The 24,853-nt window shown below is 38.2% G+C and overlaps 1 protein-coding gene across 2 annotated transcripts; it reads right to left on the reverse strand.

The window, feature by feature from the left end:
- Positions 1-3,263: 3,263 nt before the first annotated feature.
- On the reverse strand, positions 3,264-23,261 carry LOC143885123 (uncharacterized). 2 transcript variants are annotated; one of them, XM_077389126.1, is made up of 10 exons: positions 23,013-23,251; positions 15,515-15,574; positions 15,364-15,403; positions 13,333-13,511; positions 12,766-12,804; positions 12,498-12,584; positions 12,020-12,080; positions 4,915-5,039; positions 3,915-4,006; positions 3,264-3,606 (listed from the first exon to the last, which is right to left on the reverse strand). In XM_077389126.1, the coding sequence occupies exons 1-10, from the start codon at positions 23,058-23,060 to the stop codon at positions 3,492-3,494; spliced, it is 846 nt and encodes a 281-aa protein (XP_077245241.1). In that variant the 5' UTR covers positions 23,061-23,251; the 3' UTR covers positions 3,264-3,491. The 2 variants fall into 2 exon arrangements, with proteins under 2 accessions (XP_077245241.1, XP_077245243.1); XM_077389128.1 differs by lacking the exon at positions 12,498-12,584 and having other exon boundaries at positions 23,013-23,261.
- Between the last annotated feature and the right edge of the window lie 1,592 nt (positions 23,262-24,853).

Below are 24,853 nucleotides of genomic sequence, written 5' to 3' on the forward strand. Positions count from 1 at the left end.
GGAGGCATGGGTAGGGCTGCAAATGAACTGAGTCGGCTCGCGAACATGTTTGGGTTCAGCTCATTAAAAGCTCTGCCCGGGCTCGTTCGTTTACTAAACGAGCCGAACTCGAGCCCAAATATTAGGCTCGCCAAAATAAACAAGCCGAACTTGAGCTTTGTATAGTTCGGCTCGGTTCATAAACGAGCCGAGCCGAGCTTTAAAGCTTGGATTATGTTTGTTTTTTATATATAAAATAAAAGAATATGGGTTGTTTACCACAAATGAAAGTTTGGCCGAGTGGTTAAGGCGCTGGATTTAGAGGGGGCTTGGGTTCAAATCCCACAGATATCATTCTTGAGACAAGCCGGGCTTTCTTGAATATTTCACGAGCCGAGCCGGGCTTTTTCTTGAATATTTCAGGATTTCCTTGACAGTAGGTTTATTTGGATTTTTTCTCCGTTTGGTTGCCAGTAAAATTTTTATCCTAGAGTGTCATTTACTAGATGTGAAGTCCATTTCATGTTTCATCAGACCATATGGATTCCAATGTATAACCATAAAGTGAAAGTATCAGTGTCGGGCAATTGCACTGGTGACATTTGGAATACATGAATTGAAAGAGTAAACATAAGTTAATGAGGGATCCAATGGTTCTTCATACAACTCCATGATGACTTTTTCAACCTAGGGAAGCTGTATGCAGGCAACCCTCAACCTATTAGAACTCTACCCATATAACACAACACATGTCACTGTAATAAGAACAGGCACTCTTTTGCTCTGCAAAATGCTATGGCTCCAATCGCATGGGCATACTTGGAGAAACAAATCCATTATTTGGTGAGGTATATTTTGAATTCATATTAATACCATTGGTTCGGATGTTGAATCCTGATGGCAAAGCATTGAGATCGTTGATTGCCCGTATGGGCTTTCCTAAGAGGCCATAATAAGGGTAAATTGGATAGCTCTAGCCCATTTGCTATCTCATAAACTTGATCTCTACTCAATTTATATCAGTCCCTAACCCAGCAAACACAATTTACTTGGGCTCCTCCTGCCCATCAAGCCACTCAAATACCTCTCAGGCCACTAACGAGCAGCTGCACAATCTCGCTTACCCGAATAACTGGTTTCTTATATAATTTTCTGAGTAGCTCAATGAATTCTCTCTATCACTCAAGGCAGCTCTTCAGTCACAATATAAGTACCTTTCACTTAGTCATTATTCCAAGGGGGCATAAAAAATAATATACAGTTGGACGCATTGGAACGGAATAATCCGTAGAATAAATCATTCACCTCATGGCGTTGGAGGGCCAAAGATGAGGGGAATGTGATCCATCCAATCCGGTGGTGATAATAGGCTCTCCAGAGTGGGCCACAGTTTCCTTCTTTCATCCACTGTAAGAGACCCTAATATGCCAAGGAAGGCTAACACAGCAGCAGAAAAAGTAGAGAAGAAAACTATAGGCACAGCGATCTCTCGAGCAATCTCAGCCATCCCGTAGGAAGATCATATCCTGGACTATCTGATTGGGTGCAATAAAGGCGATGCAAGAGATCACAGGCCTTCGTTTAAGTATTGGTTATCTTCTAAGGGTATGTCAAGGTGGCAAGGGAAGCTCTATTAAGTATATTAGAGCTGCTAAGATTTGAAGGGACTTTGTGAAGTCTTTGAATCTTTGGAGGGGTGGAAATGAAGACTCGGATTCATATCTCATTATCTTGGCTAAGGCTATAGAGAGTAGTGAAGATCCTCAGCCATGTCTAAGTCAATGTTGTTGATGAACCAGCCACTTGTATTTCATCTCTCTCTCTCTCTCTCTCTCAAGATTTTCAATGAAATTCCACCCAAACCGAAACCGAAATCCAAATTTAAAACCTTGATTGTCATCAGCCAAACCTTGAGTCAAAGAAGACCTTGATTATTAAGTTAAATGCCTTAGCTCAGGGAAATCGATTTTTAGTGCCTTTAATTAATCACCGTAACTGTTTTAGGCTTGCTAGCCTTTCTTGGTGGACTCAAATCTTACGTAATGAAAGGAAATACTTCCCTTCTAAAATCTCTCTGACGGTACAATCCGTTCTATCGTAGAAACAAATGACTCATTTTTCTTTGGGCAGTGATAAATTGACCCCCTAATATCTTAAATCGACCCCGTCTCTCTCCTCTCTCTCTCTCTCTCTCATGTTTCTTTGGTATTTGGATAGCATGTTTAAATTTCAGATAAGGTTAAAAAACCTGAACCGATCCGACTTGAGAAACTATCTCATGTGGGGCCGGGTTTATAAATCATGGGCTTTTTTAGTTTTCCTAAAAAAACCCGATCCGACCCGAGATTGTTGGGCCGGGTTTATAACGTAGGGTACGTTAGAGTTAGGGTTAGGGTTCTGGAAGACCTGACCGGCGACCCTAGTAAGGATCATCAAAATGATTTTTGGGGCACAACCTATTTACGTCATGGCCTAACAAATGGACGGTTTGGATCATCCTATGGAGTGGGCAAAAATAATGGACACTATGGCCCCACACCATGTAAAAACTCCCGTTTTAACAACTACATGTCAGATAGTTGCCACGATCCTATGTGTATGAATTTCAGGGCGCGGCCTATATATGTCGGGCCCAACAAGTGAGAACGGTTTGGATCATTCAATAATATGAGCCCCGTAGATTCTCTACTTTCATGTGGTGTAAATAGAAAAAAAAAATGCGTCTCAATTTTCCCCAACTATTCCGAAAATTTTCCGAATTTTTTCGAATATTTCTTGCCGATTTATTCCCCAATCTGAGCTACAGGTTTGACATGTCTCAGAGAGCGAAGACAAATAAGAAATCAAAATAATTCTGTTAGGGCCCGTTTGGATACCTCATGCATTTATATTTTGATTTGGATTTGAGTTTTGGATACAAAACACATCAGTCATCTTCATGATCAGGTTTTAAGAGAGATAAGAGAGTGAGGGAGGGATGGCTCGCTGCTGCCGGAGTAACATCGAGTGAGGGAGGGAGGGATGTCTCGCTGCTTCCGGAGCAACGTCGAGGAGCAGCGATGGTGACGGAAGTTGCCACAAATGTTGATTTGCAAATAATGTCTCTCAGAAAAGATTTGAAAATCAGAATTTTTGCACTGTTGTAACTGATTTGGAAATTCCAAGGATCTGATATACTTCAAAATATCAACTAAATCCAAATCTAAATCTTGCTGGTATCCAAACGTGGCCTTAGAGAATGAAATAAGAAATCCAAAGGATTTAATATAGAATAACATGGTATATGAATGAAGGCAATAGCTAACTTAAATTCACCGCCATCTTTCTACATTTAAATCTGTTATTGGCAATTTTGCTTAGAACACGAGGCATTTCCTCCAAGAATCCTTGTAAAATTCTCAACTCTGACCACCTTTCCTATTACCTATTTAGAGAAGAAAAAAAAATGTACTAATTTCCAGAAGAAAAAAAGCAAAAAATTGTGCAAAAAAAGACATGAAAAAGAAAAAAACTCAGACATCAGTCAAGATCAAGGATGACACTATCATAACATAAGCAAGAAAAAAGAAGATAGCAATCTGAATGAAGAATTTTGGATTTTCCCTCATGCTTGGCGAAGTGACAGCTCTGCACACCAAAATTCATCATCTCATCAGGAAAATAGAGAACAAATGTGGAGCCACTCTTTAATAATGTGAACGCCTCTGGCTAAAGAATATTTGTGAAGAGAATACTCTCTTTGTTTTCTTTGTTTCTTTCGACGTAAAATGGGCATTAAACAAAATTTACACTCATTTTTAAGTGGAAAAATGGATGTGAAATTTGTTTTACACCCATTTTCTGTTGAAAGAAACTGAGCTCTATTAGGAAAATTTTCCCCTGCTTATACTAGGAACGCCCCTTTCAGTAGTTTCGAAACAAATAGATAGTGTTACCTTGCGATGCGCTGAGAAAGTCGGTAGAAAGGTAAGCTCTGAACAAAGACGATGCCAGGTCCAGTTAGAACAGCTGTTGATAGGTTGTCACCCTACAAGATTATGAGTAGACAATATCAGATATTTTGTAGAAAATCATCACAGGAGTATCTTACATCTTAGATTTGAGTAGGAGTATCTTAAATCTATTCTTACTACCTGTTTGTTTTGGATTTTAAGAATCGATTTTGAGTCCAAAGTGATAATTGGGCTCAAAATTAAACTTAACTTTGACTCCAATAATCAGTTTTTGACTCGATCAATTCTCAAAATCCAAAATGAACAGGGCCCTAGTGTTTCAGATAAAGTGACTTTTAACAGTTGGGGCTTGAAAGGCTATATCAAAGTTCAAAACATCAGCTTAACACAGCAATGCTCAAGTCCATCGAACAATGTAAATATTTGACGTTCTTATGTGCTACTCCCTTAGTTGACAATCTGTTTGACTGGCACACCTAATGAAAATCACCATGTCAGGCAGATTTTTTTTTTGAATGATGGCAATTTCATTAAAAACAGACCGAGATGGTCCAATAAGAGAACAAAGGAAAAACAAAAAGGAATTAAAACGAAAACATGAAAAATTATACTAATAATCAGGTTTCTGAAACTGAGCTTTTGCAGGTTTATAATTATACTAAAATTATACCAATAATCAGGTTTCTGAAAAATTATACTAAAAAAAAGTGAGAATATGATGATGTTTTATATGTTCCTGAAACTGAGCTTTTGCAGGTTTCAGGTACCCGTTTGTCACTCTTTCTTTGTTGATTGGTACACGTTTGTCACTTGTGAAATGAAGGAATATGGTTTACATGGAAAATCAACTGCTACAAAATATAAAACTAGAGCATTGGAATTCCATTAGCTTGTCAGTAGAACATGAAAACAGTGATATTCAACAAAAGAAGCAGCATGGAAATTTTTTTTTAAAAAAAAGCAAAGTAAACAGGTAACTCACCCCAAAGACCACTCGCCTCATCGGTCCAGAATATTTGACTTGGAAATCAATTGTAGCTGTCATGGCAACGATGCAGGCCGCATCAACAACCATCACTTCTCCCACATCAAGATTCTTCTGTACAACTAACCCAGGGAAATGTCCAATAACTTCCAAAGTTAGCTTATAAAGGCATGAACTGAAGAAAAACTAAAACTTTTTATTGAGATGTATGTGGCAATGTCGCGATGATCTCTTTTAAAGCCAACAAAGTTCACTAATGCATGCACATTACGGAGGAAAGCCTAGTGGTATAAAATTGGCATAATGAGTGTAGGTCAATCTTCCAGCTCACACATTTTGAGACCATAAAAAGGGTGATAAATCTTGTTTTATTATGCCATTAGTGATCATGATAAAATTTCAAGTTAACATGAAGCAAGATATTCTTTCTTTTCCTTTTTATTAATCGAGAACTGAAAAATACTTTATTAGAAAATACATGGAGATACAAATCTAGGGAACATTGCAGCAAAATGGAGAAAGAGATCCAAAAAGAAACTTATAGTCTATGATATGAAATTCATGGTCATCTCTGCTTCCATCAACTTTGAAAATAAATTTCAATTTTTAATGGAAAGAAATTGGAAAGAGAATTCCAATGTATTTTTTGTTCTTCCTGCAGCCTTGCTGGTATCGTACGTGTATCAGTTGAAATATTTCCATTCATCATGATATGGATGTGGAATCATCTTTCTGATAGATTTATCCATGGCTTGTTAGTTGTCACCATGAAATGTAGTTAGCTCATAGGTGACTGACAAAATATATTTTGTTAACTAGAGCATGATTATCTTTCTGCTATCTTTTTTATCAACAACTCAATAAGTTATATTATTTGAAAGGTACATAAGGGAAATGGAAAGGAGATCCAAATACAGAGGGATTGTCTCTGGATTACATTCATACAATCTACTTTGCTTCATAAACATTGAAATTAACTAATAACTTTAATAAAATTTCCCAAATTTGCTACAGTAACTTCCGTGCTATGAACTAAGCGAACCTATTTGATTCAGAGTTTGTTGCACCAATTCACTAAATGGCAGCGAATTTAGCGTTTTTGTTGTGTTACTAAATTTCTTGTTATTTACATATATTTTTTGGTACAAAAAGTGGATATAAAAAATAAAAACCTAAAAGGTTCTGAACCTGAGACACAAAATAAATTTAAGAATACCCTTACGAATTTAATAACCTAATTGTAAAAAATTAGTCTAAATTATTATTATATATAATCATGTCACGAACATCCATCTAACTTATTTTGTGAACTTAGTGAATTAATGGCACAAATTGGTGGACTATAATATTACAAACTGCTAATTGAAATTGAACCAAACCAACATAAAATTGACAGCTATGACTAAAGAGAAAACGGGAAAGAAAATTCATACGTATACTTCATGGGTGACATTGCAGTCACTTTATGGGGATCAATTAACATTTCTTCCCCCTATTAATGATAAGGATGCAGATTCATCTACTTGGCAGATTTTCCAGGGTTTTCATCATGAACTGGAATATTCATTTGAAATGAACGATAATGAAAAAGAACATTATGTGCACATGTGACGGGTCATGCATATGCACATGGTTCGCAATTCGTCAGCTGGTCATACTAACTATCGACATAGATTTAATCATTTTGGTCATGGGTCGTTCAGCGGGTGAAGCCACGGGAATAAGAGGTAGAGACATTTATAAATTACACAAGAACATCAAGGATGCTGTCTTTAGTCAATAGTTTTGCTTGCATATTGTGCAGAATCCAATGATATTCTTAGTATTATTTTAGACCAGGAATTTATATAGGAACCCGGACCGACAAGTTAAATTTTATTGATATAAGAAAAAGGTACAAGAGGGGAACGTACCACCTTACATCTGAATAAAAAAGAACTCTCAACTTACATCGAATATTTGGTATACCCAAAACATCACATCTAGCTGCACCTCTTTCTCTATTAGGAAGATTTCGATAAAATCTGAAAATATTATAACATTTATTATCGCAAGCATGATTATCTGAAGAATCGACAACTTGATTTACCTCTCTGTAGGCATGAGACATCCGTAGTTTCAGCTCAGCTATAAGCGAGTCTGTTATCAACTGGGACCGCATTAGTGTTAAGATAAGTTATATTAGACTAAGGGTATATATACTGGTCATTTCACCATGTATAATATTAACTGTGTACACATGTATTTATCATATTGGTGAGAGGGGCTGATTGACTCTCTCATTTTCCCCCTCTCTATTCTCTCCTTCTCTCATCCTCTCTTCTTTCGATCTCCAAGTCAATATGGTATCAGAGCCCTAGGGTTACTGTGCCACTTCTCTAAAAAAAATAGCAAAGAAAAAGAAAGAAAAAAGGAGAGAAGGGGACGAAACCCTAGGAGCCCTCCTCTCCCCCGACCACTTGGAGTCGCCGAGCCCCCCTCCCAAACCGTTTTTGGGTCCCTCCCCCCACCCTTTTTTTGGGGTTTACCCCCTGCCCCCCTCCTTTTGGGTTTTCATGCCGCGGCTCGACTTACCCTCTTTGTCGTTGTTGACATCTCTGGCACTCCCCAAGCACTATTTATTGGATCCGATTGTTGTTCGCCTTCATTTGTGATGGCGTAAATTCTCGTCTACACCTGTGCTGATGTCGTATGTCTCTGGATCAATTGTTTGCTTGTTGTTTCACGTTGGCAGTCCGCCCACAGGACTGATTAGTGTGTTCGATCCTTTCAAATGATGTGTGTTGAAGTTTGTCTGATTCCAATACTTGGGATTTTTTGTCGGATCAGTGCCCTTCTTCGGGTCGTGTCGGTTCGCCATGTTTTGTGGGTCACTTATGATTGCCTCTGCTGCTGCTCCCACTATGGAGTTTCAAAACATTCAGATGACGTCCAGTAAATTTGATGGATCCAATTATCCGACATTGAGAATGGCAGTTGAAACCTTCCTCCTTGCCCGAGGAAAGGTTGAGTACATTGAAAGAGACCCTCCCGATAGTGACGATAAGTCCTACAACAAGTGGAGAGAGGAAGATGCCATTATCAAGACGCTCCTCTGGAGTAGCATGGACCCAGAGTTGCAAGACATATGATGTACCCTATGATTTGGTGGACACTATGAATTTATTGTCGACACACGTGTCGTGTCGTGTCCGCCTTTAGACACTTCTAAGTGTATTGCTAGAAGTGTCAGTAACTTTGTATGTATGTGTATGAGTGCCACTATTTCTAGATTTTTAGGGGATTCCATGTCAGATACCTCATATCCTGATCGAAACCCGGCACACGAATCTATGTCCATAAATCATGATTATATGTATTTTCTATTTTAGCCGTGTCCCCGTTTCTAAATTTTGGGAGTTTGCCGTGTCCGACACTCATGTCTGTGTCCACAAATCATAGGATGTACCTTAAATCATCCAAGGACATCTGGAAACGAGCTGAGACTTTGTATCCGATCGTCAAGAAGTTCGCTCGAATTTGTGAAGTATACTCCGAGCTGTTGTATCTCAAACATGGTGATCAGCAATGAAGCACGGATACGGGTACGGGGTGCGGGTACGACACGATAAGGGTACGTGGATACGCGATTTCTTAAAAAAATAGGATATGGGTACGTTGGGGGTACGCTGAATATAATATATTTTTATATTTTATTATATATTTATAAAAATAAAAAATAAAATATTTTGTTAAAGAATTCAAACAATTTAATTGGAGAACAATCAAATAACAATAACATCACCAAAATCTAATATTACTTCTAAGTTGTTAGGTTTTTAATTATGGGATATATATATTATAGATATTTTGATATATTCAACCCCCCTTTTGGACAACCCATATATTGTAAATCTGTAATTTTCGATTTAATTTGAACCAGGTGCGCACCTGATACGTACACAAACCCGGGTGCGTACCCGGTATGCACCCAAAGAGTACCCAAGAGCACCCGCACCCGATACGCACCCGACACGGGTACGTGGACCTCCGGATTGTACCCGTGCTTCTTAGGTGATCAGTCTGTCCGAGTTCTACTCGCAATTTGTGACTCTTTGTGAGCAGTTGGATATGTACCTGCCCTTTACCATGGATCAGTCGATTTTGGCCAAGCGTCAGCAAGATTTATGGGCCGTCCAACTCCTTGATGCTTTAGGGCCCAAGCTTTTTCCTATTCGTCAGTAGATTGTGGGTTTAGGGTCTCTGCCATCTCTTGATGAGGTGTTCTCCCGTGAACAGAGGTCTATGACGACTAAGGGGTCCAATAAGTCTCCTATTGATCATTTTGCTCTTGGTGCACAGTTAGGAGCAAATCGTGGTGGTAGAGGCCGTTGTGGCTGTGAAGGTGGTCGCAATTCAGGGGGAGGCAGTGGCATTGGTGTTCATGGGACTCGCTTCTACACGCACTGCCCAATGGAGGGCATTCGGTTGACTATTGTTAGGACTTACATCCAAAGTTTTGGCCTTCCTGTTATGCCAACTATGCCTTAGCAAGTGTGCCTGAGAGCTCAATACCGCCTTCATTTGGTCAGGTCAAGCAGAATGACACTGATGGTGTTCCGTGCTAAATATGATGAGGAACTATGCCTGAGAGACAGAGGCAAGCAACCGCCTGCCACTTTAGCCCAACAAGGTATCACTTCATCTTGCTTTGTTATTGCTACTCATTTTGGGTCATGGCTCATTGATTCAAAAGCCTCCAATCTTATGACGGGTAAATCCGACATTCTCTCTCCTTTTCAATCATACTCGTCATCGGTTCATAGCATTACATTAGCTGATGGGACTACATCCCTTATTTTAGGGATTGGTGTAGCCTCTCCTCACTCCGGCCTCACTTTATCATTTGTTCTTTAGGTACCAAAGTTTCCTTTTAATTTGCTCTTCGTTAGTCAGTTAACCAGATATGTAAACTGTATTTTTAACAGTTTAGATATCTAAATTGTTCTGTCTCCTTTTTCGCTTCTTATTGTGTTTTTCAGGACCTAAAGACTGGGAGGAAGATTGGTTTGGGTCGTAAGATAGATGGCCTTTATTATCTTGATCAGGGCAGTGATGGTACCGCATTACGTAGCTCTATTGACTCATTTCAGTGGCATTGTCATTTGGGCCACCTTTCGACTGAGAAGCTTCGGAAGTCTTATTTTGAGTCTAGTCCTCCTTAAATCAAAGTTGAGGTTTGTCATATTAGGTGGTAGAGGAACACCCCTTGAACTTCTCTCCTCTTTTATTTCCCTTTTCAATGACTTCCATTTGCTTTTTAAAGAGGAACATGAACATGCTCAAAATAGGTTTTTTTTTACTTCTTATATCTTATAGTTATAGTAGCTCTGCGGATCCGCCCTTCGAGACAGAAAAGAGGATAAGAGCTCGAAGAGGAGATAACAGTCAAATGCCAAATATGGCAACCCAAAAAACCCAATACTCGACATCAATATAGGTATATGATAATAATATCTATTTTGGATGCAATACTGAATAATATCTTGTTCACAAAAAGAAATATTGAGGAAGATAATACTAGTTAATATAGTGAAAAACATATTAATATATTTCTAGATAGATTAGAACCTATGATTAGCTGAAACTTTGAATTTTCAGTAGACATGCGTGTTAACACATATCTACTATTGGGATCTTAGCTATTAGCTATTAATAATTATTAATATTAATTATTATTAATATTAATTAATGTTAATAATTATTAATATTATATGAATTCTGATTTTCTTTTTTATTATTTTCTATTTTTTTATTTTTTTTATTATTATTTCATTTATTAGTAGTCACTAGCACTAGAATTTTTTTTTCCATTCAAATCAAATTTTAAAAATGCAAAATAATGTGAAAAAAATAATAAGATGTTTCTAGATAGATTAGAACCTATGATTTAGCTGAAACTTTGAATTTTCAGTAGACATGCGTGTCAACACATATCGACACTCCTATCGCAATTTTAAAGATATTGCTAGAAGTGTCAGACTAAATGTGGGCGTGTTGAGGCAGTTTTGTACCCATGTCAAGTGAAATACTATTTATTCTTGAATATTATGTTCACTTCCATTTTTATCATTAGCAATTATTTTTATTATTAACTCTTCTTACACTAAACAAACACTCTTTCAATATTATATTCATTGTATCATATTGGTCTCTCTTTCTCAGTGCATATCGGAGACTGAAGATAACTATTTTAGATTGATAAATGCATTGTTATTTGATTATCTGATGTTTCTTCGAGACCTATAGTTTCTTTATCCTAAGATTTATTGGTTTATTAAATGAATAACATATTTTTTATGCAAATTATGATTAGTAATTAGTAATTTTATATGTAAGTATGTGTACGGATGTTCTCCATTTCTAGATCTCTAGAGGTTGCCGTGTTGGACGCCTTGTATCTGTGTCGGCGCTAGACACACGAATATGTGTCCACAGATCATAGATTGTAACAATGTTAAACCATATACTTAGTCTACAAATGGAGGTTTAACAATCCGTGGCATTTTCTATCTTTCTTCGAGGAAATTGATGATATAGTTCTTGACTCGTCTATAATGTTTAACCATGTGAGGAGATATGCTAATTCAGATGCAGACTCCCTGGCAAGGGATGGTGTTTTTAGGACTAGTTTGGAGAGTTTTGATTATCTCCCACCTTGATTTTGTATCTTCGTTTTTACTCTTTCTGTAATTTGCTTGAACTATCTTGGTTCATCTTTTAATATATTCTCTCTTTTACCGTCTCAAAAAAAAAAAAAAAACTTAGTCTACAAATGATAACTGAAAATGAAGGAAAACATAAATTAAGGTTTTCTCCAAATAATTGTGTCCAATGAGCATGGAGAAGTAGCGTTTGACATGGCCATTTAAAAAAAAAAAAACAGGAGGGGGAAAAATTCTTGTCAACAACAAAATAATATTAAAAGGAACCAGCATAAAGAAAAATAAAAAAACAGGACATAAAACAAAAACCATAGGTGACTCTACCATGGCTAATACTCTGTGCAATGAAATCAATATAATCATAAGAAATAACAAGAACAAAGGAAAGGAACTTCTACCAGATCCACCAGCAACTATGAATGCAAGCCCTTGACCTTCAAGCTTCTGCCTTAAAATTCCCTACAAAAGCACAATCTTTAAACAATCTTTAAACAGTCAAACAAACTGTTGCAGAGAGAAATACCACAACCAACCGACTGAAGAAGAGGACCAAAAGAAAGTAAAATAACAGACTTCAAGACAGACTAACACCATGATCCATAAGTTCCAGACTGGAGTGCTCCATTTTATCATCAAAGAAGCACATCTAGCACCATGGTTTTAAATTTCATCCAAAATCTGAAATTTCGTCGGATTTCGGTTGGGACCGAAACCGAAATTTCGAGAAATTCAATTTTTTTTAAAAAAAAATAGTATTTTTCCGAAATTTCAGCCGAAATTACCAAAATATTAATTAATGCTTTTTTACCGGATTTCGGCCGAAATCCAGCTGAAACCGGAATTTAAATCCATGTCCAGCACCAACCACAATCTCACCTCTACACCGCCCACAACATTCCGCGCCCTCTGTTCAACTGTGCTGGTGACTTTAACATCGTTGACAGAGCAAAGAAATGCATCTGACTACAAGGACCATTTTGACAAAGTGAAATATCCTCCTCGGTGTAAGAAAATATAGAAAGAAGCGACAACACTTCAATATACGCATGGATAATAATCATGATTACTATGGGAAGAAATCTAAGCTACATTCTCTGAACTAGAAAAAAAATCATAATTGATCAGTGTGATGATTCAGCTCTACCTGGCATAAAATCTCTCCGCCAAAGGTTGCCAGGTCAATCTATGAAAGAATAAGCAAATGAAACTCAGGATATAGAAAGAAATATAGCCAAGAATATCCAAATGTAAATTTTGGATTTTTTTTTAATGGTATAAATTTTAGAATTATGAACAATATCTGAACTTCGGAGAAGCACATGTTGCGCTTGCATAGCAAACATGAAAAATATTCCGTGGAATTAGTGGGGCCAGTTGTAAGAGATGGGAGATACTTGAGAGGGTGGGAGTGAGAGGAGCAAGAAAAGCCACTGAGAATCGGGGGAAAAAAACCCAATTTGAAGTAGCATACTATTTTAATTTTTCACAGTTTTTTAGGGATTACTCATGCTCTCTCCACTTGTGCCTCATCAATTCTCTTTCCTCCCTCTTCGCAGCTCATATTTACAGTTGGCAAGATGGATATTCTATGGAATAAAATTTCACAGTTGCTAAATGCCTAAACATGCCCTTATGTGTAAAGAAAGAAAATGATTAATTTAATGGCATCCGTTAATTAGGGAATTGGACATGATGTTTTGTAAATACAGACCGGCAGTATCCTTGCAAGAGATGGGGCGGCAATTCCGACAAATCCATCATGTGGACCAGGATTGAGAAGAACCACGCTAGTCACACTCCTGCCGAAAAGCCATTGCCACATACCTCCTTCATTTTCAGGGATGTAAACATTCTCCATTTGAATAGAGCCAGATGTATAGCACATGGAACCTAGACGTTAATTTAAACATCAAAATAGAACTTAAAATACTAGAAAGAGAAACTAGATTCAGATAAAATAAACCATGGCTTACTTTACAGGAGTAATGCCTAAATAGAAAAATTTATAACAGACATTTGGCAATGTTAAAGGCACTATATGTAGCAAAAATAAAGTAATCATCAACTATATAGCAGTTTTAATTAATCCCCTGAAACAAATAAAAGGTCACATTCTCATCAAGCTCGGCTTGCTTTACAAGAGTAACGCCTAAATGGAAAATTTTATAACAGACATTTTGTAATGTTAAAGAGACTTCATGTAGCAAAAAAAGCAATCAACTATATAGCAGTTTTAATAAATCCCCTGAAACAAATAAACGGTCACATTCTCATCAAGCTCCAAGTTAGAACTTCAAAGCTCAAAATTCATTTATGCATATACGTGGGAAACCAGAAAATGCAACACGTGACACACCTGGGTTGAATATGCAAAACCCTAAGAATATAACCTGTAGTCTCCGCTCTGTTCTCAAGATGCACAATTTCAAATAGGCAGTATGTCCTATTGTGAATACATTTCCATCGAAGAAGTTTACTCTTTGCACATATTCTGATATGTATAACACCACAATATTCAGACTTATCATGCCACAGTGAAAGTTTAGTGTCTCATTCAGACAAACTTTCGTGGAGACAATGGCAATCAGGAGTTATGGTTTCCCCATCCTAGGGGCTTGCAACAAAGAAATTTTGATTCCAATGAACTAGACAGACATTACTTACAGCCAAGATATCAAGGAAGTGATTTGTTGCTACCCTCATTATTTTAAATTTCGGCCAAAATACCGAAATTTTGGATTTCGGTCTGGCTGACACTGAAAGTACAAAGATTCGATGTTGGCCCAGATTTCAGCCGAAATTTTGTCCACAAAAAAATTTTGGATGAAATTTCGGGATTTTCGAAATTTTGGCAAATTTCATTTTTTATATTATTTTTTTCAAAATTTCCACTTTTTGCCGAAATTGAATTTCAGAAAAAGACTGGGCAAAAGCAGAATTATTATTTTTTACAAAATTTCGGTTGAAATCGAAAAAATTTGGTTTCAGTTATGGCCGAAACTGAAATTTCAATCCTTGGCTACCCTTTGCAGAGCGCAGGATCTAATGCATGCTTTCAGTGAACAAATGCAGGTGTGAGAATTACTTCGATGTTATTCTTTTATATAACAGGATTTCCCAGTCTCCAATGGCACATTTCACCTCATTGATCAGTAAAGGCTATATCAAATCATATGCTTAAAGTGTTCAGTGAGGAAATCATCAATTAAAAAGAATGCGATGCTATCCGACCCCAGTATCCTCAAAGTGAGCGTCTCCGGTGGTCTTTTGGTTCAAGGCAACTCTTCTAATGTACCTCTTGGGAATTAATGAAGCTCGTTCCTCTATAATTTTTTGTCACTTTTCTTTGTTTGTCTGTTTTGTGGGGCTATGCCAGTCCTTTCTGTTCTTGTATTTCTTCTTGATTTAATTGTTATCTACTTATCTTTCAAAAAAAATAAAAATTGCAGTTGTTTTCCTTCACCCCTATATTGGATATTTGGATTTGCATTTTTTATGGATCACAATCACATTCCTTACCATATTAATAGAACAAGAAGATTGTCAGCTTCAGCCATCAGTAGATACTACACCAAATGTGAGACGGCTAGAAAATAAAATTTACCTAGTCAAAACTGAATGTTCTGGGCAAGTTAATAATTAATTAGAAAACTATTCAAAAAAAAAGTTAGAAATAACAACCGTCCATAATAGCATACTTTCTGCATTAATTACTAACAACAAAGATGGAAAATGAACTTACCAGGCCTTGCAATAACCTTCTCTTGTGGCTTTAACATTATCTGGAGGTGGAAGAACCAACGCCATTGTTAGGAACTTAAGAGGTTCAAATACCCAAATTACAGAAACAAGATGTTGATATTAGCAAGGATAACCATTATAAACCCAAGTACCTGAACTATTTGAGCTTCTCCACCCAATATTTGAAAAGGTATGACAGCTGCTTGTGGAGTCTGCAGCATGGAGTTGCAGATAGGTTTAAACAGCATATAGAAATTGAAGAAAGATAATAAACTAAAGGTAGTAAATTTTTCTCTATACTCGTGCTATTCATGTCAGCATCCATCACAACTGCTGTATATTCAAAAGGCATTATCAGATATGAATAAAGGGCATGCACTGTAAATGAAAGACAGTGTGTGCAAGACAAGTGCTTATATTTTATGGAAGGTCCGAAGTGTGATGTGCTAGCATACTGAAAAATATTTACCTTGGGAAATGTTTTTTTGGGTTTAAATCAGGAAAATAATGGAAAAATAACTATAAAAAATAATATAAAAAACTAAAATTTGAGAAAAACTACACAGAAACATGTATAAACATGCTGATATGCTTTCGAAGCTCCAAATCATAGTTTCAAACTCCTCCGCTTAGACGTGGACTACCTCGAGTCGACTCCCTTTTGCCTTCGCCGCATTCTTGTCCAGGCAAAGTCAATCAAAACTCCTTTGACTCTCCCGAGTTATGACCATGTCAACTAAGTACTCAGCGACGTCGACCTAAATCTTGGATTTGGGTTCTATGCAAAGATGCAAAAATGTAAAGGATCTTTGAACGCTTCTGAAGGCGACTTCATCTCCCCCCCTCCCTAGGTCGATCGAAACCCTAGGGAGGGAGGCTCTCTCTCTCTCTCTCTCTCTCTCTCTCTCTCTCTCTCTCTCCTTTTTAGTTTTTTCTCCCCTCTGTTTTTCTCCCCCCCCCCCTCTCTCTCTCTCCCCTTTTCTTTCATCTTTCAGATCTCTCCCTAATCTCTCTCTTTCTGCTTTTTCTGATCCCCCCTCTTTCTATCTCTTTGGTCTCTCTTTCTCTTAAATCTATCTCTCATACTTTCTGATCTCTCCCTCTCTCCCTTATGGGCAAGGGAGGTGTTGGTGGCCGGATGATGCCTGGAGTTGGGCAGATCTCGCAGGGGATGCAACAATGGTGGCTGGAGGTGCGGAATGGCCGGATCTGGGTCCGAGTGGGCCGGATTTAATGGGAAGGATCGGAAATTGGTAGGGTGAAAGGAGAAAGTAGACTGGTGAGTCGTCGAAAGCGGTAGACGTGGCAGGAGTATGAAAAATGGTGGCCGGATTCGGGGGGGAAAGGAGGAGGTTGGATGTGGAGGTGATGGTGGTGGTGGTGGAGAAAAAGTATGATAAAGGATGCGGACGACGATATTGAAACGGCCGGTTATTCCAAACTCTCCTCTCCCTCGTGAAAAGCGGAAGGCACGTGGGATGACGGAAATGGTGCAGCAGATGACCGGCAAAGGACTTTGTGAAGCCGTGGGTCGCCGGGTTGGGGCTAGTGGGGCCGGGGTGTTAGGTTAGGATAGGTGTTTTGGGTTGCAGGTAGTTAGATGGAGTGGTGGAAGGCGGTGGCTGGAGAGGCAGTGGTTGCAGAAGGAGGTAAGATTAGGGTTAGGTGGAAGGTAGGGTAGGGTTAGGATTTTAGGGTTTGGTGGAAGTGAAGAGGAAGAATGTTAGGGTGAACAATGGTGGTCTCTAGGGTTAGGTGGAAGGAAGGATAGGGTTAGAGATTTAGGTTCTGGTGGAGGTGAAGAGGAAGAAGCTAGGGTGAATAATTGTAGTCTCTAGGGTTAGACTAGGTTTTTTAGATTGGTGGTTTAATGAGGATCTCCCGAGAGAGGCGGTGGCGCAAGGTGGAGGCCACCAATGATCGGATTCGATGGGTTGGCTATCGTGCACGGTTAGGGGCGCACAATAGCTTCAGGCCTTTGAGCGGGATTTTTGAAAATCGAATTCGCCAGCTAAAAAGTGGTGGAGAAGTCTGTGTGACGTGGCAGGTCACACACATGACTCGATGGGGCCCACAAATATGGCACTTTTTATTGGATTCGATTCAATTGAGACCATCTGGCAGTGTAAAAGGAAAGGAAGGGGGAATGGTGAAGGCACTCTCGGCTGTGGTAGTAGATGAAGAATTCGAAAGGGAAGTGAAATAGTTGCTCAGCATGGTGGTAGCACATGAAAGTGTGGACGTCACTGTAGCGGTTGACCCAGAAGATCATTTCTTTTGGTTTTTACTGGCCTAGGAGTATGCTCATGGCCACCCTTAATTGATTCTATGTAATGCAAGTCGGGACCCCTGGTGCCCAATGCAATCTTCATAGTATCAATGAAATTGTCAATTTTCAAAAAAAAAAAAAAGTACTCAGCCACGTCAACCAAGTACTCGACTGTGTCATGTTGAGTCGACTAGACCTGTTTTGGCCAAGTTTTGACCCACATCCGCATTTTGAAACAATGCTAAAAATACATCACCTCTACCCTCTGCAACCAAATGCTTTTACCAGCTCGGCCAATCGGCTATTGGAAATGTCCATCCCAGCCATACGACTCTTTGTTGACATTCATCCTCATTCCTGATACCACACCGAACCACCTAAACATGTTTCAAGTTCATGACCTAGTCAACCAAATTCTCACAAAATAAAATTTTGTTGTCAATACACTAGAGATGAGATACGATCCCATTTGGCCCCAAATCTCCACCCTTTTATACAATGTCTTCTCTTGACCCTACATAAGATTCTATTTAGAGCCTCCCCTCAGGTGCAAAAGGAAGCAGTGGTAGAGGAACCCCCCTTGCCTTGGAGCCTTGGAGCTCTCTAAAAAGCATCGGGCTCCTATGCACCAAAGATTGAAAAACAAAGGCCCAAGATGCACTTCATTTTCAAAAACAAAAAAAAAACAAAAAAGGCCCGAGATGCACTACTCCATTTGTCCTCTCCATCTTCCTCCAAGCCTCATTATCCTTAGCAAAGTAATCTATAAATCCACAATCCACATGGTCATATGCCTTCTCCATACCAATTTTACAAATATTCCTACTCTCCCTCCCTCTTCAGAGATTCGAAGCGCTCGTTTGCAATAAGAACCCCATTTAAAGTATGAGGCCCTCCATAAGAACATTTGAAATGGTGAGATAATGTCCCCCAACACACTTAATGTAACGACCAGGAATTTTTACTACAAGGATCGTTACAGGCAACAAAACATATTTATTCTTGTAATTACGCAGCAGAAGGTTAAAGTACATCCTGAATTTACAAAAAATCCCAAGTATGACATATTTAAAACCTTTCTACATCTGAGGAGATTAACTAGGTTCATCATTTCTGTATTTCCTCAAGTTGCTTTCACACTTCTCATAACTAAGGTTCCTCATTGACAACTACTCCCGCATCCAAATTTTCAAATCCTGGTGGGAAAAAGTGGGTTAGGAAAGCAGGTATATAAAAACTTCGATAAGTAGCTGAAATCAATAATAAGAGACAGTTCTATAAAAATATGCAGTATTTTGTATAGAACATAATGTGGATTAAAAACTAATACTAATAGGATTTTTTTATAGAAACAATTTAACCAGATAGTAAAACAAACCATTTAAAGCCCAATAGTTTCCAACTGTTTCTATTTCTAAAGTTTCCTGTAACAATTCGCCTCACCCCCGTATTGTCCGCTTTGGACTTGGCCCGCTTCCTCTTTTGGGTAAGTCGACGGCTCAGAGGTACAAACACGTCACACGAGAGAGACTATCGCACATTTACCTATTCCATTTCTCATTTTCGTTTAAACTTTTCGTGCATATAAAATCCAACATTTCATTTCATTTTCCAGAATGAAACACATTTCATCATTTTGAAACAATTATGATTTGATATTTCTCAAATATAAACAATGTATATTTGAAGTAAAACGGATAATAAATATCTGAATAAAACAACATATAATCATATCCCTATCACTTTCATTGAGAAAAGATACCAGTCGAGTCTACATATTACCTGCCTTATCAAACCTGAGAAGTGGGAATTTGAAGATGCTTGACCTTGAAGATGACAACGATCAGGGAGAAGTGATTCTCCTAGCCTTTTCCTTCTTCTCCCTCTCCTCCTCCCTTTTCTTTCTCTTTCTTCCTTTTCTCTTCCTGGTTGTTCTATTTATAGGAAAAACTGAGGGGAATAGTAACATGTGAATAGTTTTTTATGCATAATAACTGTTATTTTTACCGGGTATTACATTCTACCCCCCTTAAAATAATTTTGTCCCTGAAATTCCTCTCTCCATACTCTCAGGAGAAAATAGTTCTACCCTAATCGTAACAACAAGCAATGGTTACATTCTGCATCTGTAAGACGAACACACGGAGGATTAGATATATTTCAAGCTTGATCTATTGTCTATGTTTCATCTATCTAACCCCTTTCCTAAGACATACCCAAGACTCGCGCAACCAGGTTCCTCACAAACTAAATCTGGTGGCTCTGATATTGTCTGGTTCTAACTGCAGTGATCCTGGTTTTGTTTTTCCCGCGGAAAATGCGTCTACATAGGGTATTGGGGTCTACACATATAACCCAGGAACTTTCTCCGCTTCCGATGTGGGACTATTATAATAAATGTAATACCCGGTAAAAATAACAGTTATTATGCACAAAAACTATTCACATGTTAGTATTCCCCTCAGCTTTTCTTATAAATAGATCAGCCAGGAAGAGAAAAGGAAGAAAGAGAAAGAAAATGGAGGAGGAGAGGGAGAAGAAGGAAAAAGATAGGAGAATCACTTCTCTCTGATCATTGTCATCTTCAAGGTCAAGCATCTTCAAACTCCCACTTCTCAGGTTTGATAAGGCAGGTGATAGCTAGACTCGACTGATATTTTTTCTCAATGAAAGTGATATGGATATGATTATATGTTGTTTTATTCAGATATTTCTTATCCACTTTACTTCAAATATTCATTATTTACATTTGGAAAATATCAAATCATATTTGTTTCAAAATGATGAAATGTGTTTCATTCTGGAAAATGAAATGAAATATTGGATTTCTTATGCACGAAAAGTTTAAACGAAAATGAGAAATGAAAGAGGTAAATGTACGATAGTCTCTCTCGTGTGACGTCTTTGTACCTCTGAGCCATCGACTTACCCAAAAGCAGAAGCGGGCAAAGTCTAAGGCAGACAATACGAGGGTGAGGCGAATCGTTAAGGAAACTTCAGAAATAGAAACAGTTGGAAACTATTGGGCTTTAAAATGGTTTGTTTTACTATCTGGTTAAATTGTTTCGATAAAAATCTTATTAGTATTAGTTTTAAATTCACTTTATGTTCTCTACAAAATACTGCATATTTTTATAGAATTGTCTCTTATTATTTATTTCAGCTACTTGTCGAAGCTTCTATATACCTGCTCTCCTAACCCACTTTTTCCCGCCAGGATTTGAAATTTTGGATGTGGGAATATTTGTCAATGAGGAACCTTAGTTATGAGAAGTGTGAAAGCAACTTAAGAAAATACGGAAATGATGAACCTAGTCAATCTCCTCAGATGTAAAAAGGTTTTAAATATGTCATACTTGGGATTTTTTGTAAATTCGGGATGTACTTTAACCTTCCGCTGTGTAATTACAGGAATAAATATGTTTTGTTGCCCGTAACGATCCGTGCAGTAAAAATTCCGAGTCGTTACACTTGAGCCTTCTTGAAAGCACCTCCACGACTATCTTATATAGATTCCCCATTTGATTTGCTAGGCAATTTTTTTTTATCTCCACTGCTCCTTCCTTCTTAGTGACAAGAGAAAAGTAGTCATAGATTCTTCAGTCAATCTTCAACGACCATAGAAATATGTTCTCCCTTCACAGCATCCCACATGTGAATCTTCAGGTGAAAGTTGAAAATTGCTTCTTCCACCTCTCTCTCTCTCTCTCTCTCTCTCTCTCTCTCTCTCTCTCTCTCTCTCTCTCTCTGCAAAGTACCCCATCAACCATTAGGCATCATATTTATCTATGCTTTCCCCGATCCAATGTCATCTTATGTTAAAAGAGATATCTCCCCCCCCCCCCTTTTTCTCCTAAACCATAGAGCTTCCGATTTTTTATACCAATTAATCTCATCCTATTGCAGACCACATTCATAATCCTTTCTTAATCACACATTTTGATGCTTTTCCAGCCCTTACAATTTCCTCACTTCCTCTCAATCCCACACTTTGATGCTTTTCCTCATCTAGCAGCATTTTCCAATTGTCCAACTCATCCACAGGAACTAAGCGGAAAGGGAATGGATGTCATGTCACAAACCCATGCACCAATGTGCCATTAGCTGAACCCTCCTCCACTCCCATAGTCTCCCCATCAAACAAACTGCTGCTATCTCCCTTATTAGACGTATCCCAGCTCTCAGTTCTAGAAGAATCCCAAATGTAATCATCCTCCTCGAATAAATTTTTCATAAGCCCAAGTCACATTTTCCTGCACTTGTCTTCTTTTCTTTCTTCGACTTTACTGCATATTACCCTCCACACACCTCCTCAGTCTTCCCCACAACCTTCACCACTCCTTCCACAATCTCTAGATGTCAGACAAACCTTTTAACTCTACTGTTTCACACACCACTTTCAAAAACTTTGACGCCCCATAATTTCCTTCTTTGGCCTTCTGCAGCAACCCCCCATTATGCTTCCCTAGTTTCATTAATTGGCATATGGATTGTTGGCTAATCAACAATTTTGCACAACTGATGTAATCGCGCATGACCCTAAACCTACGCCAAAAATTTGTCCCCGCAAAACAAAAACCAGTGGAAGTGGGAACTACCTAAAGTACTGATCCCAATAGCGTACAAAGAATGCTAATTCACTGACATACATTCCATGTATAAGTATCACAGTCGAATACACACAAAAAATTTAAAAAAAAAGGAAGAAGCAAAAGGAGGAAAAAATCTGGAAGTAGAGAGAATTGTAGCACCACCAAGTAATTCAATAAACCCTAATTCAAGCAAAACCTAAAATTCGGAAAATTAATTAATTTGAGGAAGAAGCAAAAGGAGGAGAAGTAGAAAGAATCGTAGCACTGAGAAGTAATTCAAGCAAAACCTATGATTCGGAAAATTAATTAATTTGAGGAAGAATCAAAAGGAGGAGATAAATCTGCAAGTAGAAAGTTCAAAAAACCCTAATTCAAGCAAAACCTATAATTCGGAAAATTAATTAATAAACTTGAGGAAGAAACAAAAAGTAGAAAGAAGAAGAAAGAATTACAGCATTACCAAGTAATTCAAAAAACCCTAATTCAAGCAAAACCTATAATTCAGAAAATTAATAAATTTATGGAAGAAGCAAGAAGTAGAGAGAATTATAGCACTAACAAGTAATTCAATAAACCCTAATTCAAGCAAAACCTAAAATTCCTCAAATTAATAAATTTGATCATGATCTTTGCAAATACACATCAAATCCCCAAATCCTCAACCAGATCCGTGGAGTACAATACCAGATCTAGCACCGTAACTCCATTAAAAGCCCTAATTTGCAGAAAAAAATAGAATTCGAAAACTACTGAGAATAGAAAAATATTACAGAGAGAGAGAGAGAGTACCTGATAAACGTAGGGTTGGAAAGGCGTGGAGAAAAAAGGTGCGGCCATGACTTATGAAAGATAATAAGACAAGTTTTGAACCATCAGAATAAATTTACACAGAGATTGAGAGAAAGAAAGAAGACTGAAATCCCAAAACATGCGTTGTTAGTGTCAATGCTCTCTCTCTCTCTCTCTCAAAGGATCATAAGATTAAAGTTGAATTCTAATTTGGAAGCATCGTAAATAGATACTGATACCCACACTACCTTTTTTTAATAATGGAACGCCTCTCTTCACTGTTTTTCCCCCGACCAATTTTGGAAGGTTTTATACGGTGTATGCCACTATAGTCCAGTATTTTTTTACCATATGATGATTCAAACCGTCCATTTGATGGGACACGATGTTAATAGGTTGTGCTTGTGCCCATTTCCACATGATGATCCTGGCCCGTTGATCTATAGGTTGGAGGGCTGAGATCATCATATGGAAATGATTTTTGTGTGACATCCTATTTTATGTGTTGGCCCATCAAATGGATGGTTTGGATCATCCTATCGTGTGGCCCATACTGTACTTTTGAAAAATACTGGACCATCCGAGCATTTTTTTTTGTAAAGTACAGTGGTAGCCGACGATCCAAACCGTTCATTTGTTGGGCCACAACATAAATAGGCTCTACCCCGTAGATCATCTCCATATGATGATCCAAACCCTCCTATCTATAGAGGTTTCTATAATGTGCTGTCCCTCTATGGATCGGAGGGTTAGGAACATCCTATCGTGTGGCCCGTATTGTACTTTTGAAAAATCCTGGACCATCCGAGCATTTTTTTTGTAAAGTACAGTGATAGCCGACGATCCAAACCGTTCATTTGTTGGGCCACAACATAAATAGGCTCTACCCCGTAGATCATCTCCATATGATGATCCAAACCCTCTTATCTATAGAGGTTTCTATAATGTGCGGTCCCTCTATGGATCGGGGGTTAGGATCATCCTATGGAAATGATCTAAGGGGTACAATATATTTACATTATGGGCCAACAAATGAACAGTTTGGATCATCCTTTGAAATGGGCCCCACTGCACTTTTCGAAAAATACTGAACTTCACGCGCCCACACCGTATCAAATCCCCCATCGAGAAATGCTTTGGTTTAGCCCCGCGAATCCCAAAGTACAAAAAAAAGGGATAATTACATTTACACCCCCCTCTAGTTTCTGAAACATCCACTTCAACCCCTATAGTTTAAAAAGTGACAAAGACATCCCCTCCAGTTTAGTTTTTTGTTTAAGGTTTGCCCCCTCAGCTGAAGGTTCGTCCATAGATTGAAAGGTTAGGATGATCCGATGGAGCTGATTTTTTGGGCACACCCTATCTATGTCAGGACCCATCAAATGAACGCTTTGGATCATCCAAATAATGTGGGCCCATACCCGAATTCAAACACTACCAAACGCTTTCTAGAGGGGGTGTAAATGTAATTATCCAAAAAAAAAAATATTAGTTTCCTATCATGACAGAAATTACTCAATGCATGCAACTCCTAACAAGCTCGGTTTGTTTTGTTTTGGGGGATTTGGTAGTAGGAAGGCCATTTCTCGGCTGGCTTTTGAAAGTGAGAACAGCACCTCAGATTAACTAAATGAATAAGACAAAATCTGCCAAAAAGTCAACATGTGTTTCTGTTCTCACATGCAAAAGCCGCAGCTAAATGGCTTTCGGCAAAATTGCCTAGCAAGTCCTTGTTTTGGATTTTGAGAATCCATTTTGAACTCAAAACTGATTCTCGGCAAAATTGGGCTTCTGCGAAAATACTCATATAACGATGAAAGAATCAATTTAAGCCCAAAAAT

This window comes from Tasmannia lanceolata, unplaced genomic scaffold, assembly GCF_043159265.1.
Source record: "Tasmannia lanceolata isolate RefF3 unplaced genomic scaffold, GAP_Taslan_0.1 ptg000008l, whole genome shotgun sequence".
NCBI classification, from domain to species: Eukaryota; Viridiplantae; Streptophyta; class Magnoliopsida; order Canellales; family Winteraceae; genus Tasmannia; species Tasmannia lanceolata.

Bases quoted from the DNA above. Each gene is read 5' to 3' on its own strand.
- LOC143885123 (XM_077389126.1), bottom strand. From the start codon at position 23,060: ATGGCCGCACCTTTTTTCTCCACGCCTTTCCAACCCTACGTTTATCAG. The intron at 13,512-15,363 runs GTAAGTTCATTT...ATTAACGTCTAG, and splicing joins GAAGGTTATTGCAAGGCCTG to GTTCCATGTGCTATACATCT. The intron at 4,007-4,914 runs GTGAGTTACCTG...ATAATCTTGTAG, and splicing joins TGAGGCGAGTGGTCTTTGGG to GGTGACAACCTATCAACAGC.